The following is a 19,624-nucleotide window of genomic DNA, read 5'->3' as shown; positions in this document are numbered from 1 at the left end:
GCGCTTTAGAAGGAAAGGTGCCTTAGTCATCCCGGCTCCTTCTGGAAAGCCCAGCTCAGGGCCTTCCCAGCCTCTAGGCCCGCACCCACCACGCTCTCCGCACTGGGCGTGTCCCAGGGACGGGGTGCCTGCAGCATCTCTGTGCTTCCCCCAGCAGATGCCGGTAAATGACTTGAACACATTGTAAGCATTTGAAAGAAAGTATCCGATTTCTATGTGGTCTGGCCTGCTGTAGTCTCTCAAATCTCCAGAGCATCTCAACTCATTCCTGTTCAGACTAGAATTAACACCACTGCCCCTATTTATAGATAATTAGACTCAAGAGGGAATCCAGCCCCAGATTAGTGTCGCCTCTCGCCTCCTCCCACCCCCTGCTTCTGCAGTCACCATTTCCACCCCGGACCCTGAACTTCCCTTCTCTCTTTTCCTGAAAAGCTACCGAACCCTGAAGAGATTCCAGCACTCCGACACCTGAACAGGGACGACCTTCTTCTGCTAGCCAGTTTAATAAAGATCCGACGCCTGTTTCATAAACTGGAAGGATGTGTGAATTTCCCTTCCAGCCAGGTCCGGGAAAAATTAAAGCAACCTTCCTACCTTTCTTCACTTTCTCTAAAACTAATTGCCCTTTGTCACAATTCTGGTATGAAGCAAGATACAATAACAACAATAGCAGCTTTGATAAATGAAAAGATTTAACGACAGTGATGGTGCTTTCCTTTGTTTTCTTGAATCTTTCCGGGAGGGGGTGTCGGAGATTTCAAGAAAAGTGTATAAAACGACTAGGAAATACTAAGGAATGTGTTTTATTACAAATTTAGAGCACATCCAGAGTCATCACTGGTTTGCATTCTTGGTGGGAAAACTAACAACTCACTCTGAGGACAGCAGAGAACAAGCAAGTCAGCCAAAGTGCCCCTATCAGCCAGAGTTCCACCAGGAAAACCGAAAGCAGGGAGGGAGCAGGTGCTTCCACAACCTTCCCCTTCCTAAAGGCTGGGAAAGTGAAGGTCAAGGAACTGCCCTGAGGTCGCTGGGGAAATGAGGGAATCTCAGGAAGCCAAGAAGCCAACAGCACGGAGGAAGAGCTGCAGCCTCACATCCCGGCCGGTGCAAGACAAACAGCTACCCCCTCCCCAAGTCCACCCTCCTGCCAGAGGTGAAGGATGGCTGCTGCTCCTCTCCCGCCTCCCACACCTCAGGCAGCTGCCTCCCCCTGGGGAAACATAATGGTTCCCGCCCGGCAAAGGGTTATGGAACAATATGTATCTCCCCTTCTGAGGGGAGGGAGGAGGGATGTTGCTGGATCTGCAATGATGGCCCAGCACAGCATCCTCTGCTCAGTGATGAAGATGCTTCAGAGCAGAAAGCAGAGTTGAGAGTCGGATGTGGAGAACCCTAAAGACTGGACCGCCCAACCCTGCCCTCTCCTGAACTTCTCTGACTTCTCAGTTCCCTGTTCTTTGGGAGAGGGAGGAATGTAGTTGGAGGGGCCATTCCTTCTAGTGAATAACGCATTTGGTGCTAAGGTGTAGCAAGAGAGATTAAGCCTATCCACCGGTGATTGATCAGTTAGCGTGAGGTACTAAATCATACTGTTTTCCTACTAAGAGCCCACTGAGGAAGCATGGGGAGGAGAAGGAAGGGACAGGAAGAGTGGAAGGATGCTGTATCCCAGGGAGGGCCGAGTGCTGGGCAGCACGAAGCAGGTGAGCTACTGGGAGACTAGGGGCTGGTCTTGGTATTAATCCATTCACCACCTTTTTGTTTAAAGCTGCCTTTAACAAATTTACGGTTACCAAAGGGGGAAGTGGGTGGGGGAGGGATGAATTAGGAGTTTGGAATTAGTAGATACAAACTACTATGTACAAAACAGATAAACAACAGGGCCCCACTGTATAGCACAGGGAACTATATTCAATATCCTGTAATAAACCATAATGGAAAATATGAAAAAGAAAATATGTATAACCGAATCACTTTGCTATACACCAGAAACTAACACAACATTGTGAATCAACTGTACTTCAATTAAAAAAAAATTTTTTTTTAAAGCTGCCTTTAGGGGACTTGTCTGGTGTCACAGGGTTAAGAATCTGCCTTCCAATGCAGGGGACATGGGTTTGATCCCTGGTCAGGAACTAGATTCCACATGCATGCTACAACTAACAGTTCTCATGCCACAACTAAGGGGCCCACAGGCCACAACTAAGGAGCACGTGCCACCAACTAAAGGAGCCAGAGAGCCACAACTAAGGAGCCCACCTGCTGCAACTAAGACCAGGCGCAACCAAAATTTAAAAATTAAAATAGAAAAAAAAATGTTTTAAAGCTGCCTTTGGGCTTCCCTGGTGGTGCAGTGGTTGGGAGTCCACCTGCCAATGCAGGGGACACGGGTTGGAGCCCTGGTCCAGGAGGATCCCACATGCCGCGGAGCAACTAAGCCTGCGTGCCACAACTATTGAAGCCTGTGCGCCTGGAGCCCGTGCTCCGCAACAGGAGAGGTCACCGCAATGAGAGGCCCATGCGCCACGGTGAAGAGTGGCCCACGCTCACCCCAACCAGAGAAATCCCGTGCACAGCAATGAAGACCCAGTGCAGCCAAAAATAAAATAATTTTTTTTAAAAAGCTGCTTGTAATTATCTTACTTTTTAGGAACTGTGTCAACACTGAGAATTCAATTTTCTTATTTTTTCATTTCCATTCTTGCTAATCTCCACTGCTTTCTGAAAAAGAGGTTCCGAGGCTTACGTCTTGATCAATGCTAAATGTCTCTTTCTCTTTCTTTTTTTTGCCTTTTGCCTCTTCCTTTTCACTGATAAGTGAAATTTTATTTTCTATAAAGTGAGACAGAAATATTAATTGAGCTAATATGTTTCAATATAGCTCTGAAAAATAGCATATAACAGTATAACGTGTAACAATCACAACAAAGCCTTAACTGGATCTGTTTTTGTACATCATTAAACACTATTTTTGGGTGTGCTGAGCCCTAGTAGATACTGAATAAGGCCTTGATTAACTGGAGATTGGCAGGATAATGAGACAACATCTTTCAACAATTTTGCTTCATGTTTAATAATAAAATGTTATTTATTTAAAATAATTTATGTGTAATAAAGCAATTTATGCTGCTTCTTTAAAATGTATTAAAAATGAACATGTTTATATCTACTTCTAGCTATCTTTTACGGTCATATTTCAAGGCAACTGTATTTACTGAAGGGACTGAGTTGTTAAAAATAACAATAATGATAAATTTTATTTTGAGTATCTATGTATACCAAAAGTGCATTGGGATATGCCACAGATTTTATTTATCATTGTCCATTTTTCCACTTCTCTGTTTCAGGTAATCTTGGTTTTGAATCTATTCTGTTAATTCATGGGGTGTGTTTTTTTTTCTCATTTTTCACAATAAAAACCTCTTCAAAAAAATTAATCTCGTCTAGGAAACCATAAACAAAACAAAAAGACAACCTACTGACTGGGAGAAAATATTTGCAAATGATGTGCCTAACAAGTGCTTAATTTCCAAAATATACAAACAGCTCATGCAGTTCAATATCAAAAAAACAAACAACCTAATCAAAAAATGGGCAGAAGATCTAAAGAGACATTTCTCCAAAGAAGATATACATTGCCAACAAACACATGAAAGAATGCTCAACATCATTAATCATTAGAGAAATGCAAATCAAATCTACAACGAGGTGTCACCTCACACGGTCACTAATAGTAAGTCCACAAATAATAAATGCTGCTGAAGAGGGTGGGGCGAAAAGGGAACCCTCTTACACTGTTGGTGGGAATGCAAATTGGTGCAGCCACTATGGAGGACAGTATGGAGGTTCTTTAAAAAACTAAAAATAGAGTTACCATATGATCCAACAATCCCACTCCTGGGCATATATCTGCAAAAGACGAAAACTCTAACTTGAAAAGATAAATGCACCTCAGTGTTCACAGAAGCACTATTTACAATAGCCCAAGACATGGAAGCAACCTAAATGTCCATCAACAGGTGAATGGATAAAGAGAATGTGGTACATATATACAACAGAATATTACTCATCCATAAAAAAGAATGAAATAATGCCATTTGCAGCAATGTGTATGGACCTAGAGATTATCATATTAAGTAAAGTAAGTCAGACAAAGACAAATATCATATGGTATCACTTATATGTGGAATGAACTTATTTACAAAACAGAAACAAACTCACAGACATAGAAAATAAACTTATGATTACCAAAGGGAAAGGGGATGGAGGGATTAACAGAAACACACTACCATATATAAAATAAACAAGGATTTACTGTAGAGCACAAGGAACTATATTCAATATCTTGTAATAACCTATAATGGAAAAGAATTTTTAAAAAGTATACACTTAAATATATAGATATGTATAACCGAATCACTTTGTACCTGAAACTTAACACAATATTGTAAATCAACTATACTTCAGTAAAAGAAAAATTAAACTCTTCTAGCCATACACCTGAAAACTAACACAATACACCTGCAATTAACACAATATTGTAAATCAACTATATTTCAATAAAAGAAAAAAAATTAAACTCTTCTAGCCATAAAGTTGTCATATAGTAATATTGCATAAATTGAGGGAGAAGAAAACACTCTAAATATGTAGGTTTTTCCAGATGTAAATTTCAGAAGAATTATTGATGTACTTAAAGCTTAAAGCAGGACTACAAATCCTTGTCTCCATTTATTCCTGATCTCAGGATTTTCACTTTTTTATTATGTTCATGCATATTTTACATTTTATGTGTACCATTTTGAACAGATAAAATGATCATCTTTGAGAAGATACATATATGCACTTCAATGTAACTGATAAGAAATGAAAACTTTCTGCTTCAGGTAAAGCTGGCAGCAAAGCATGTCAGCAAAGCCTTGGAGAACTGAAACGTAAGAGCACATCCAGTGTATGGGCCTCTGCGTAGTTCTAATAGTGTGTGAGCAACATACACCAAAGTGAGTTTCATTGGTAGCTATTCCTGCTAATAAAAGTCATACTAGGGAATTCCCTGGAGGTCCAGTGGTTGCAACTCCACGCTTTCACTGCCGAGAGGTCTGATAATAAATAAAATTAATTAAAAAAAACAGATTATAGACATAGGTCACATAGACTAAAAATTAACAGGAACTGGAGGCTGGTATCAGAGTGAATGATTTAATTATTGCTGTGACATAAGCTATATTGATAAGTACTGACAACAGCAAAAGTAACTTTGTACTATACAGACATATTTGTCTTTCACAGACAGAGAATGGATAGAAAATGCCGTGCACATACAAAACACATCCACGTAATTTCCATAAGCACACTTTTTTTTGCAGAGTTTATTAGTTATCAGTCCTAATACAGATGAAGTTGTGAAGTATGAATCAACTTCTGCTTCATTAAACTATGAAGAAAAGGTTTAAAATAAATTACCTTCTAGTGAATGGTCCTTGGCCCTCCAGAAGGAAACGAAGCAATCCATCTAGAGCAGTGATCTTCACTTTTCCCTTCTCAAGCCCTTAAAAAAATTTTTTTAATGCATGTTCTCCCTTGTACATTTTTCAGTTGACATCTATAATGATTCATCACAAGTTTAAGCAATTGCAAAGAATCTAATTTCCAATGTATTATAAATCTTAACATTTTGAAATAAAACGTTACTTTCTGAAATGAATCCAGTGGAATCTAAATACCATAGCAATATGATACCCGTCATTATCCATTAAAAATATATTTTTTTAAAATTTTATTTATTTTTGGCTGCATTGGGTCTTCGTTGCTGCGTGCAGGCTTTCTCTAGTTGCGGCAAGCAGAGGCTAGTCTTCGTTGCGACGCACGGGCTTCTCATTGAGGTGGCCTCTCTTGTTGCACAGCACAGGCTCTAGGCGTGTGAGCTTCAGTAGTTGTGGCACGTGGGCTCAGTAGTTGTGGCTCGGGGGGCTCTAGAGCACAGGCTCAGTAGTTGTGGCGCTCGGGCTGCTGCTCCGCAGCATGTGGAATCTTCCTGGACCAGGGCTCAAACCCATGTCCCCTGCATTGGCAGGCGGATTCTTAACCACTGCGCCACCAGGGAAGTCCCTGACTAACTCTTCTTAACATCATTCTTTTTTTTTTCTTTTTGAACTTACACTTTCACCCTACTTCCTTCAAAGAAGTTTATTGGACTGTGATATATTTTTATGCTTGAAGATCTACTACTGATCATCTGCTCATACTTCTTGACTACAAAAGTATTTGACTACAAAAGTATTTTATTTTAAAAAATTTTAAACTTCACTTCTTATGATCTTAAAGCTGTAAATGTTCAAAAAAATTATTTTGATTGAGTTAACATTACCATTACTAGTAACACATAATTGATCAAAACATGACAAATTTTAAGTGAAAGTAAAATTTTAGTGGAAATTTATACTCACCCTTTTAAAATTTGATTTAAAGCAAAGAATTGCAAACCCCTTGACAGTGATCTTCAAACTGGCGGCTGTCAATTAATACACAGGCCCCAAGCACTAGGACCTAAGGTGACAAAAGAAAATTTTTCCTCCCAACAGTGTTTGTGCGTTTATGTGTAATAGTATCTGTTTCATGACCAAGAACCATCTCCATTTTGCACCCCATATGGTGGGGAAACTGGACAAAGCATATTTGGGGTGTCAATTTTACCCTGGATATTCAGCTAAAGCTGATCCCCTGGAGAATCCTTCACCCCTGGGTGTCCTCATATCCCCAGTTTAAAGATCACTATTCTCACCATTTCAGTATATATTTAAAAATTTTCACGTTAAGTGAAAAACCACAACATACATATATATACATACATATAAAATATACATATATATTTTATATTTATATATACACAAAATATACATATTTATATACACACATACATATATTTTATATTTAGACACACACAGACACACACACACCTCAGATGGCTGGCTCCATCAGCTGATTCTAAATTTAAGTTGGTCTAGGATGGAGATGGGCTTCAGTAGTTTTTTAAAGCTTCCCAGCTGATTCTAAAGTGCAGCTGAGGCTGATAATGACTGGATTAGGGCTAAAAGAAGGGAGAAAAAAAATTCCCTAAAAGCATCATAATCAGCACAGACTCCTGCCTACACTCAGCAGGGCCTGCTTTTTTTTTGTTGTTTTTTCCTTTTGTACTGGAAGGAAAAACCATCACCTCCACCATGAAGAACTCTGGGACATGGTATTGTCTGGGAATTCGGGGACAGGGAAAGGGTTCTTCCCTGCAAAGCATACTGTCTCATGCAGAGATCAAACTGACAGTATTCAGACTCAAAGGAAATGTGCTTTTTTTTTTTAAAACCAAATTTTTACAAGAAATTCAATGCATCCATTTTAAGTGTAGTGTCCTTATCTTCTGTATTGGAAGGCTTCCTCTTCCTCTATAAGCAATGTGTCTTGTTTTCCTCTGGCTGCTTTATAAGGTTTTTCTCTTTATTATTGGTTTTCAGCAGATAGAAAAACAACAGAAAAAAAAATCAATAAACCAAAAGTTGTTTCCTTGAAAATATCAACAGAATTGACAAGCCTTTAGACCGGCCAAGGGAAAAAAGAGAAAAGACTCAAATTACCTAAAACAGGAACAAAAGAGGAGACACGAAACTTACAGATATGAAAAGGATTATAAGCGAATACTATGGAGAATACTATGGACTATACTAACAAAATAGATAAATGAAATGCACAAATTCCCAGGAATACACAAAATACTGAAACTGATATAAGAAGAAATGGAAAATATGACTTGGCCTATAAGATATAAAATTAGTAATTTTTAAATTTCCACAAAGAAAAGCTGAGGTCCAGATGGCTTCACTAGTGAATTTTACCAAACGTCCAGAAAAGAAATGATATAAATTCTTCACAAATTGTTCTGAAAAACAGAAGAGGAGCAGACACCTCCCAACACATTCTATGAGGCCAGTATTACCCTGATACCAAATCAAAGATAGCACAAGAAAAGAAACTAAAGATCTATATTGCTTATGAATATTGATGCAAAAACTCTCAATAAATACTAGCAAACCAAATCTAGTAACATATAAATAAGATTATACACCACACCATGGCCACATGAAATTTATCCCAGGAATATGAGGTTGGTTTAACATCTGGAAATCAATTAATATAATAGTGTAGAATAAGGGGGGAGGGAGAGACATGATTAAATAAATGCAGAAAAAGCAGGGAACTTCCTAACCCTGATAAAGGACATCTATGAAAACTTCACAGCTTTAAGTAACATCATACTTAATGGTAAAAGCCTGGATGCTTTCCACCAAAATCAAGAACATGCAAGATGTCTGCTCTGGCCACTCCTGCTTAGCACTGTACGAGAGGTTCTCGTCAGGACAAGAGAAAGAAATAAAAGGCATCCAGATCTGAAAGAAAAGAAGTAAAACTATCTCTATTTGCAGATGGAATGATTTTATACATAGAAAACCCTACGTAATCCACACACACACACAAATATTAGAACCAATAAACGAGTTCAGCAAAGTTACAGAATACAGGATTAATGTACAAAAATAAATTGTATTTCTACACACTAGCAATGAACATTCTAAGAATGAAATTAAGAAAACAATTCCATTTATGATACCATCAATAAAATATCTGGGTACAATTTTAACAAAAGAATTCAAGACCTGTACACTGAAAACTACAAAAACATTGTTGAAAAAAATTAAAGACCTAAATAAATGGAATGACACCCATGTTCTCAGATCAGAAGACTTGATATTGTTAAGATGACAATACTCTTCAAACTGATTTAACATAATCTACAGATTAACAATCTCTATCAGAATCCTTGCTAGTTTCTTTGCAGAAACTGACAAGTTGATCCTAAAGCTCATATGGAAATGCCAAGGGACCCAGAATAGCCCAAACGATCTTGAAAAGGAAGAACAAAGGTGGAAGACTCATCAAACCCTATTTCAAAACATACTATAAAGCTACAGTAATCAAGATAGTGCCCTAATGGTATAAGGCTAGACAATGGAATAGAATTGAGAATGGTCAATGGATTTTGACAAGGTGACAACACAATTCAATGAGGAAACAATAGTCTTTTCAGCAAATGTATTCCACATGCAAAAACTGTACTTGGAACCCTCCTTAAACCCTATACACAAATAATGCAAAATGGATCAAAGACCCAACTGTAAGAACTAAAACTATAAAACTCTTACCAAAAAAAATAGGCATAAATCTTGATGATCTTGAAGTAGGCAATGGTTTTTCAGATATGATGCCAAAAGCAAAAATAACAACAAAAAAAGATAAACTGAACTTCACCAATATTAAAAATTTTTGTGCTTCGAAGGACACCACCGTTAAGTAAAAAAGACAACCCACAAAAAAAAGAAAACCTGCAAATCATATATCTGACAGAAGTCTAGCATGCAGAATATATAAACAACTCTTATAACTTAATGAGTAACAACCCAATTAAAAAAGGGCAAAAGATATGAATAGACATTTCTTCAAGTAAGATATACAATGGCCAATAAGCACATGAAAATATGCTCAACATCATTAGTTATCAAAATTTCAGATAAAACCACAATGAAATACCACTTCAGACACTAGGATGGCTATGATCAAAAAGTCAGATAAAATAACAAGTGTTGGTGAAGATGTAGATAAATTGGAACACTGCTGGTGAGAATGTAAACTCGTGTAGCCACTTTGGATTTTTCTCTTTCTTCAGTTTACTTTCTTTTGCTATGTCTTCAAGTTCATTGATCTTTTTCATCAGTGTCTAATCTTCTTTTAAGCCCCTCCAGGGAATTATTCATATAAGATATTGTATGGTTTCATTGCTAGAAGTTCCATTTGGTTCCATTTCTGTATCTCCAATTCCTCTTATCATTGTATTCATGTTTCTCTTTAAATATCTGAGCATATGTATAAAACCTATTTTAAAATCTTTGTCTGCTAATCCTATCGTTAGTCATTTCTCGGTGCTTTCTATTTATTGGTTTTTCTGCTGACTATAGTTCACATTTTCCAGCTTCTATGTACAGTAAATTTTTAATGGATTAACACTGCAAATTCTGCATTGGGGAGTGTTGAATTTTGTGAATTCCTTCAAAAGGTGTAAGACTGTTCAGTGAGGCAGCTTGGTTACTTTTGGATCATGCTGAACCTTTCAAGGCTTGTTATTAAATTCATGAGTGTGAGTTTAAGATAATCTTTACTCTGGGCAGTTCAGCCCTACTGCCAAGATGTGACCCTTCTGAGGTCTCTACTGAATGGCCTAAATGTATAACTCTCCATTCTAGCAGCTCAGAACATGAATGTTTCCCAGCCTTTTTGAGCTCAGGTAATTTGTTCAGCTTGCCAACTACCCATTCTTTGCCCAGCCTTATGAAGTTTCAGCAATACACTCAATGAAACTCCTATGGAGACTTTTGTGGCCGTTTCCTTTTTTTTTTTTTTTTTGTGGTACACAGGCCTCTCACTGCTGTGGCCTCCCCCGTTGCAGACCACAGGCTCCAGACGCACAGACTCAGCAGCCATGGCTCACAGGCCCAGCCGCTCTGCAGCATGTGGGATCTTCCCGGACCGGGTCACCAACCCGTGTCCCCTGCATCGGCAGGCGGACTCTCAACCACTGCGCCACCAGGGAAGCCCTTGTGGCCGTTTCTTTGCATAGCTCCTTCTTCTATGGCTGTCTGCCCTACAAATTCTAGTCCCCTCCATGAATTCCAATCTGCCTCAACTTAGTAACATGACTATGCTTTGATGGGGATCCCCCTTCTCTGCATCTTAGCCTGGAAAGTGCCTTTGTTATGAACTGAATTGTCTTCCCCCGAAATTCATATGTTGAAGCCCTAACCCTCACTGTGACTATGCATCAGAGACAGGGCTTTCAGGGAGGTAAAGTTAAACAAATTCATAAATGTAGAGCCCCAATCCTATAGGCTTGGTGTCCTTATAATAGACAACAGATCTGTCTCTCCACTATGTCTTGAAAACATAGTGAGAAGACAGCTACCTACAAGCCTCACCAGAAACCAACCCTGATAGCACCTTGTTTATTTCTTTCTCGTCTCCAGAACTATGAGAACATAAATTCCTGTTGCTCAAGCCACCCAGTCTGTGGATTTGGTTATGGCAGCCCGAGCTAAGATAGCCTCCCAAGCGAAAGCCTGAAAGTGGTGGTTGTATGTGGTTCATTGCTATTTTCCTTTCTCTTCAGGATCAGAGTCCTGCACTGCCTGGTGTCCAATTTCTGAAAGTAGTTGTTTCACAAATTTCATCTACTTCTAGTTATCTATTCAGGAAGGTTAGTTAGGTCTCAGTTACTCCATCATGGCCAGAAGCACGAATGCCCTTGCAACATGTTTATCTTTTAACTCAATTATTTTCAGAAATTTCAAGATGGAAAGGTACAACCCCATCATGAGTGACCCTTGAGAAATCTTCAGTCACTGCCCACTATTCTCCAGAGAAAAACAAGTGTATTATGCCATCTTGACTGCTGAGGGAGTGAGGATCCTATATATATCTGGCAGCTCAGTATAGGCTAATCAAGGTTTTAGATTTCAGCAAGACAAGACTTTTAGGTCCTACTCATATTTGTAGTAACATGGAGTTCTCATTCAGTCCAAGAAAATAATCAGTTTAATATCCATCATACAACTTTCCTTACAGTAAGAAAAATTAATCCTCTACAGAAATATCTAGCTGTGTCCTTCCTGAAATCAATACTCACTGGACATACAGAGTACTTCCCCTGGAGACTGAAGCCAAGATTATGTCCTGGACTGGATCACAAAGGGCAAAGATGGATTCTCAAAAACACACAACAGGGTTGTTTGGCCTGAGGCGACCCAGCACTGGAGGCTACAGGCTCCTTGGTGAGGCTAATGGCTGACTCCGGGAGGGCTCATGCCAAGGAGTACTTCCCAGAACTGCTACCAGTGTCCTTGTCCTCACCGTGAGGCACAGCCAATCCCCACCTCTTCAGGAGGCCCTGCAACACTAGCAGATCACTGGTTCTCAAACTTTGTCTAGCGTGTATCAGAAACCCCAGGAGGACATGTGAAAACACAGATGACTGGGTTCCAGCCCCAGAGTTCCTGATTCAAAAGACAGTTTGAGACCATGTAAAAATCCTCTTCCCCCAGAGATGGGCATGAGACGATAAGGCTGCTGCTGACACCACCAAGAAGCCTGTGGACGAGCACAGATCACTATCCACAACTCCCTTCCGGGAGCCTGGTGAAGCCCGCCACTGCCAGGGTCCCGTGGTCCAGGGACAACTTCCCCGGGAGAACGCACGGAGCGCCTCAGGCTGGTGCAACGTTACGCCGGCCTCTGCCGCCGCAGGCTCGCCCCGCACTCCATGCCCCTCCCACCCCGCGGCCTGAGTGAGCCGGAGCCTCCGAATCAGCGGCTCCTTTAACCCCGTCCTGTCTGAGCGAAGAACAGACGCCCTCCGGCGACCTACACGCAGAGGCAGGGCCAAATCCAAAGCTGAGCCCCGGGAGCTGTGAGAACAAAGAAGAGAAAGGGAAATCTCTCCCAGCAGCCTCAGAAGCAGCGGATGAAATCTCCACAATCAACTTGATGTACCTGCATCTGCGGAATACATGAAGAGACAACGAATCATCCCAAATTGAGGAGGTGGACTTTGAGAGCAAGATTTATGATTTTTTCCCCTTTTCCTCTTTTTGTGAGTGTGTATGTGTATGCTTCTGTGTGAGATTTTGTCTGTATAGCTTTGCTTTCACCATTTGTCCTAGGGTTCTAACCCTCCGGGATTTTTTTCTTTTACTTAAAAAAATTTTTTTTCTTAATAATTATTTCTTACTTTTTATTGTAATAACTTTATTTTATCTTACTTAATTTTATTTTATCCTCTTTCTTTCTTTCTATTTTATCTCCCTTTTATTCTGAGCCGTGTGGAGGACAGGCTCTTGGTGCTCCAGCCAGGAGTCACTGCTGTGCCTCTGAGGTGGGAGAGCCAATTTCAGGACACTGGTCCACAAGAGACCTCCCAGCTCCACGTAATATCAAATGGCAAAAACCTCCCAGAGATCTCCATCTCAACGCCAAGACCCAGCTTCACTCAACGACCACCAAGCTACACTGCTGGACACCCTATGCCAAACAACTAGCAAGACAGGAACACAGCCCCATCCATTAGCAGAGAGGCTGCCTAAAATCATAACAAGGCTACAGACACCCCAAAACACACCACCAGTCGTGGACCTGCCCACCAGAAAGACAAGATCCAGCCTCATCCACCAGAACACAGGCACTAGTCCCCTCCACCAAGAAACCTACACAACCCACCGAACCAACCTTAGCCACTGGGGACAGACACCAAAAACAACGGAAGCTACGAACCTGCAGCCTGCAAAAAGGAGACCCCAAACACAGTAAGATAAGCAAAATGAAAAGACAGAAAAACACACAGCAGATGAAGGAGCAAGATAAAAACCCACCAGACCTAACAAATGAAGAGGAAATAGGCAGTCTACCTGAAAAAGAATTCAGAATAATGATAGTAAAGATGATCCAAAATCTTGGAAATAGAATAGACAAAATGCAAGAAACATTTAACAAGGACCTAGAAGAACTAAAGAGAAAACAAACAATGATGAACAACACAATAAATGAAATTAAAAATACTCTAGAAGGGATCAATAGCAGAATAACTGAGGCAGAAGAACGGATACGTGACCTGGAAGATAAAATAGTGGAAATAACTACTGCAGAGCAGAATAAAGAAAAAAGAATGAAAAGAACTGAGGACAGTCTCAGAGACCTCTGGGACAACATTAAATGCACCAGCATTCGAATTATAGGGGTCCCAGAAGAAGAAGAGAAAAAGAAAGGGACTGAGAAAATATTTGAAGAGATTATAGTTGAAAATTTCCCTAATATGGGAAAGGAAATAGTTAATCAAGTCCAGGAAGCACAGAGAGTCCCATACAGGATAAATCCAAGGAGAAACACGCCAAGACATGTATTAATCAAACTATCAAAAATTAAATACAAAGAAAACATATTAAAAGCAGCAAGGGAAAAACAACAAATAACACAAAAGGGAATCCCCATAAGGTTAACCACTGATCTTTCAGCAGAAACTCTGCAAGCCAGAAGGGAGTGGCAGGACATATTTAAAGTGATGAAGGAGAAAAATCTACCACCAAGATTACTCTACCCAGCAAAGATCTCATTCAGATTTGATGGAGAAAGTTAAACCTTTACAGACAAGCAAAAGCTGAGAGAGTTTAGCACCACCAAACCAGCTTTACAACAAATGCTAGGCAAGAAACACAAGAGAAGGAAAAGACCTACAATAACAAACCCAAAACAATTAAGAAAATGGGAATAGGAACATACATATCGATAATTACCTTAAATGTAAATGGATTAAATGCTCCCACCAAAAGACAAAGACTGGCTGAATGGATACAAAAACAAGACCCGGGGCTTCCATGGTGACCCAGTGGTTGAGAGTCCGCCTGCCGATGCAGGGGACACGGGTTTGTGCTCCAGTCCGGGAAGATCCCAACATGCCGCGGAGCGGCTGGGCCCGTGAGCCATGGCCAGTGAGCCGGCACCTCCGGAGCCTGTGCTCCGCAACGGGAGAGGCCACAACAGTGAGAGGCCCGCGTACGCAAAAAAAAAAAACCAAAAAACAAGACCCGTATATATGCTGTCTACAAGAGACCCACGTCAGACCTAGGGACACATACAGACTGAAAGTGAGGGGACGGAAAAAGATATTCCATGCAAATGGACATCAAAAGAAAGCTGGAGTACCAATTCTCATATCAGACAAAATAGACTTTAAAACAAAGACTATTACAAGAGACAAAGAAGGACACTACATAATGATCAAGGGATTGATCCAAGAAGAAGATATAACAATTGTAAATATTTATGCACCCAACATAAGAGCACCTCAATACATAAGGCAAATACTAACAGCCATAAAAGGGGAAATCGACAGTAACACAATCATAGTAGGGGACTTTAACACCCCACTTTCACCAATGGACAGATCATCCAAAATGAAAATCAATGAGGAAACACAAGCTTTAAATGATACATTAAACAAGAGGGACTTAATTGATATTTATAGGACATTCCATCCAAAAACAACAGAATACACATTTTTCTCTAGTGCTCATGGAACATTTTCCAGGATAGATCATATCTTGGGTCACAAATCTAGACTTGGTAAATTTAAGAAAATTGAAATCGTATGAAGTATCTTTTCCGACCACAACGCTATGAGACTAGATATCAATTACAGGAAAAGATCTGTAAGAAAAACAAACACATGGAGGCTAAACAATACACTACTCAGTAACGAAGTGATCACTCAAGAATCAAAGAAGAAATCAAAAAATACCTAGAAACAAATGACAATGGAGACACGACGACCCGAAACCTATGGGATGCAGCAAAAGCAGTTCTAAGACAGAAGTTTATAGCAATACAATCCTACCTTAAGAAACAGGAAACATCTCAAATAAACAACTTAACCTTGCACCTAAAGCAATTAGAGAAAGAACAAAAAAAACCCCAAATTAAGCAGAAGGAAAGAAATCATAAAGATCAGATCAGAAATAAATGAAAAGGAAACGATAGCAAAGATCAATAAAACTAAAAGCTGGTTCTTTGAGAAGACAAACAAAATTGATAAACCATTAGCCAGACTCATCAAGAAAAAAAGGAAGACTCAAATCAATAGAATTAGAAATGAAAAAGGAGAAGTAACAACTGACACTGCAGAAATACAAAAGATCATGAGAGATTACTACAAGCAACTCTATGCCAATAAAATGGACAATCTGGAAGAAATGGACAAATTCTTAGAAATGCACAACCTGCTGAGACTGAACCAAGAAAAAATAGAAAATATGAACAGACCAATCACAAGCACTGAAATTGAAACTGTGATTAAAAATCTTTCAACAAACAAAAGCCCAGGACCAGATGGCTTCACAGGCGAATTCTATCAAACATTCAGAGAAGAGCTAACACCTATCATTCTCAAACTCTTCCAAAATATAGCAGAGGGAGGAACACTCCCAATCTCATTCTACGAGGCCACCATCACCCTGATACCAAAACCAGACAAAGATGTCACAAAGAAAGAAAACTACAGGCCATGTATGATGAACGCAGATGCAAAACTCCTCAACAAAATACTAGCAAACAGAATCCAACAGCACATTAAACGGATCATACACCACGATCAAGTGGAGTTTATTCCAGGAATGCAAGGATTCTTCAATATACGCAAATCAATCAACGTGATACACCATATTAACAAACTGAAGGAGAAAAACCATATGATCAGAGAAAGCTTGACAAAATTCACCACCCATTTATGATAAAAACCCTGCAAAAAGTAGGCATAGAGGGAACTTCCGTCAACATAATAAAGGCCATATATGACAAACCCACAGCCAACATTGTCCTCAATGGTGAAAAACTGAAACCATATCTACTAAGATCAGGAACAAGACAAGGTTGCCCACCCTCACCACTCTTATTCAACATAGTTTTGGAAGTTCTAGCCACAGCAATCAGAGAAGAAAAAGAAATAAAAGGAATCCACATCAGAAAAGAACAAGTAAAGCTGTCACTGTTTGCAGATGACATGATACTACACATAGAGAATCCTAAAAATGCTACCAGAAAACTACTAGAGCTAATCAATGAATTTGGTAAAGGATACAAAATTAATGCACAGAAATCTCCGGCATTCTTATACACTAATGATGAAAAATCTTAAAGTGAAATTAAGAAAACACTCCCATTTACCACTGCAACAAAAAGAATAAAATATCTAGGAATAAATCTACCTAAGGAGACAAAAGACCTGTATGTAGAAAATTATAAGACACTGATGCAAGAAATTAAAGATGATACAAATAGATTGAGAGATATACCATGTTCTTGGATTGGAAGAATCAACATTGTGAAAATGACTCTACTACCCAAAGCAATCTACAGATTCAATGCAATCCCTATCAAACTACCACTGACATTTTTCACAGAACTAGAACAAAAAATTTCACAATTTGTATGGAAACACAAAAGACCCCGAACAGCCAAAGCAATCTTGAGAACAAAAAAATGGAGCTGGAGGAATCAGGCTCCCTGACTTCAGACTATACTACAAAGCTACAGTAATCAAGACAGTATGGTACTGGCACAAAAACAGAAATACAGATCAGTGGAACAGGATAGAAAACCCAGAGATAAATCCACACACATATGGTCACCTTATCTTTCATAAAGGAGGCAAGAATATACAGTGGAGAAAAGACAGCCTCTTCATAAGTGGTGCTGGGAAAACTGGACATGTACATGTAAAAGTATGAAATTAGAACACCCCCTAACACCATACAGGAAAAGAAACTCAAAATGGATTAAAGACCTAAATGTAAGGCCAGACACTATAAAACTCTTAGAGGAAAACATAGGCAGAACACTCTATGACATAAATCACAGCAAGATCCTTTTTGACCCTCCTCCTAGGGAAATGGAAATAAAGTCAAAAATAAAGAAATGGGACCTAATGAAACTTCAAAGCTTTTGCACAGCAAAGGAAACCATAAACAAGACCAAAAGACAACCCTCAGAATGGGAGAAATTATTTGCAAATGAAGCAACTGACAAAGGATTAATCTCCAAACTTTACAAGCAGCTCATGCAGCTCAATAACAAAAAAACAAACAACCCAATCCAAAAATGGACAAAAGACCTAAAGAGACGTTTTTCCAAAGAAGATATACAGATTGCCAAGAAACACATGAACGAATGCTCGACATCATTAATCATTAGAAAAATGCAAATCAAAACTACAATGAGATATCATCTCACACCAATCAGAATGGCCATCATCAAAAAATCGACAAACAATAAATGCTGGAGAGGGTGTGGGGAAAAGGGAACACTCTTGCACTGTTGGTGGGAATATAAATTGATACAGCCACTATGGAGAACAGTATGGAGGTTCCTTAAAAAACTACAAATAGAACTACCATACGACCCAGCAATCCCACTACTGGGCATATACCCAGAGAAAACCATAATTCAAAGAGTCATGTCAGGCTTCCCTGGTGGCGCAGTAGTTGAGAGTCCGCCTGCCGATGCAGGGGACACGGGTTCGTGCCCCCGTCCGGGAAGATCCCACATGCCGCGGAGCGGCTGGGCCCGTGAGCCATGGCCGCTGAGCCTGCGTGTCCCGAGCCTGTGCTCCGCAACGGGACAGGCCACAACAGTGAGAGGCCTGCTTACCGCAAAAAAAAAAAAAAGAGTCATATACCAAAATGTTCATTGTAGCTCTATTTACAATAGCCAGGACATGGAAGCAACCTAAGTGTCCATCAACAGATGAATGGATAAAGAAGATGTGGTACATATATACAATGGAATATTACTCAGCCATAAAAAGAAACGAAATTGATTTATTTGTAGTGAGGTAGATAGACCTAGAGTCTGTCATACAAAGTGAAGTAAGTCAGAAGGAGAAAAACAAATACCGTATGCCAACTCATATATATGGAATCTAAGAAAAAAAAGGTCATGAAGAACCTAGGGGTAATACAGGAATAAAGACAGACCTACTAGAGCATGGACTTGAGGATATGGGGAGGGGGCAGGGTAAGCTGTGACAAAGTGAGAGAGTGGCATGGACATATATACACTACCAAGCGTAAGGTAGATAGCTAGTGGGAAGCAGCCACATAGCACAGGGAGATCAGCTAGGTGGTCTGTGACCATCTAGAGGGGTGGGATAGGGAGGGTGGGAGGGAGGGAGACGCAAGAGGGAAGTGATATGGGAACATATGTATATGTATAACTGATTCACTTTGTTATAAAGCAGAAAGTAACACACCATTGTAAAGCAATTATACCCCAATAAAGATGTTAAAAAAAATAAAATAAAATAAAACCAAAAGAAAAAAAAACACACCATTGTAAAGCAATTATACTCCAATAAAGATGTTTAAAAAAAAAAACCACAGTAATCACACTAATCCACTAGACACTTTAATTACAGTGAATTTCATGCTCTCAGGACAAAAAGGGAGGCTCCTTAGTCAATAAGCAGAAAATAGATACAAAGAGATATTTAAATGATACCCAAGGGTTAAAAGTTAAATTGTAAACATGAGACTTTAGATTTAAGGAGGGTAATTCTAAGGGAATGTAAATTTTATCATGAACCCAAACCTTAAAGTAAAAGAAAACTCCCGAATATAAAGGGACTATGACCACAGAAGCTGACACTGATTTTTAATTGAATAATCAGTGTGTGTGTGTGTGTGCGCGAGGATGCCAGAATAATATTTTTGTTACAGCCTCTGCCTCCCCTCTACTCCAGCCCTCCGTATCCTCTCTACAGCCAGATCACCTCAAAACCCAGATCTGATCCTACTACTCATCTGCACAAAAACCTTCCTTGGCTATCATCCATAGAATGCAGCCCAATTCCTCAGCTCTCAGTGCCCTCAATCATCTTTCCCCAACCTACCTTTCCAGCCTATTTCCCACCACATCACCCACC

The 19,624-nt window shown here is 39.7% G+C and overlaps 1 protein-coding gene across 1 annotated transcript in view; it reads left to right on the top strand.

The window, feature by feature from the left end:
- ERICH6 (glutamate rich 6) overlaps positions 1 to 699 on the top strand; it is a 33,704-nt gene extending 33,005 nt beyond the window's left edge. The window contains exon 14 of the mRNA XM_060010088.1: positions 436 to 699. Coding sequence (XP_059866071.1) covers positions 436 to 699 — 264 coding nt within the window. The remainder of the gene's footprint in view (positions 1 to 435) is intronic.
- Positions 700 to 19,624: the final 18,925 nt, after the last annotated feature.

Source organism: Delphinus delphis, chromosome 4 (genome assembly GCF_949987515.2).
Source record: "Delphinus delphis chromosome 4, mDelDel1.2, whole genome shotgun sequence".
Taxonomy (NCBI): domain Eukaryota; kingdom Metazoa; phylum Chordata; class Mammalia; order Artiodactyla; family Delphinidae; genus Delphinus; species Delphinus delphis.
The sequence above is the reverse complement of the archived record's forward strand: the minus strand, read 5'-3'. Positions and strand labels throughout refer to the sequence as shown.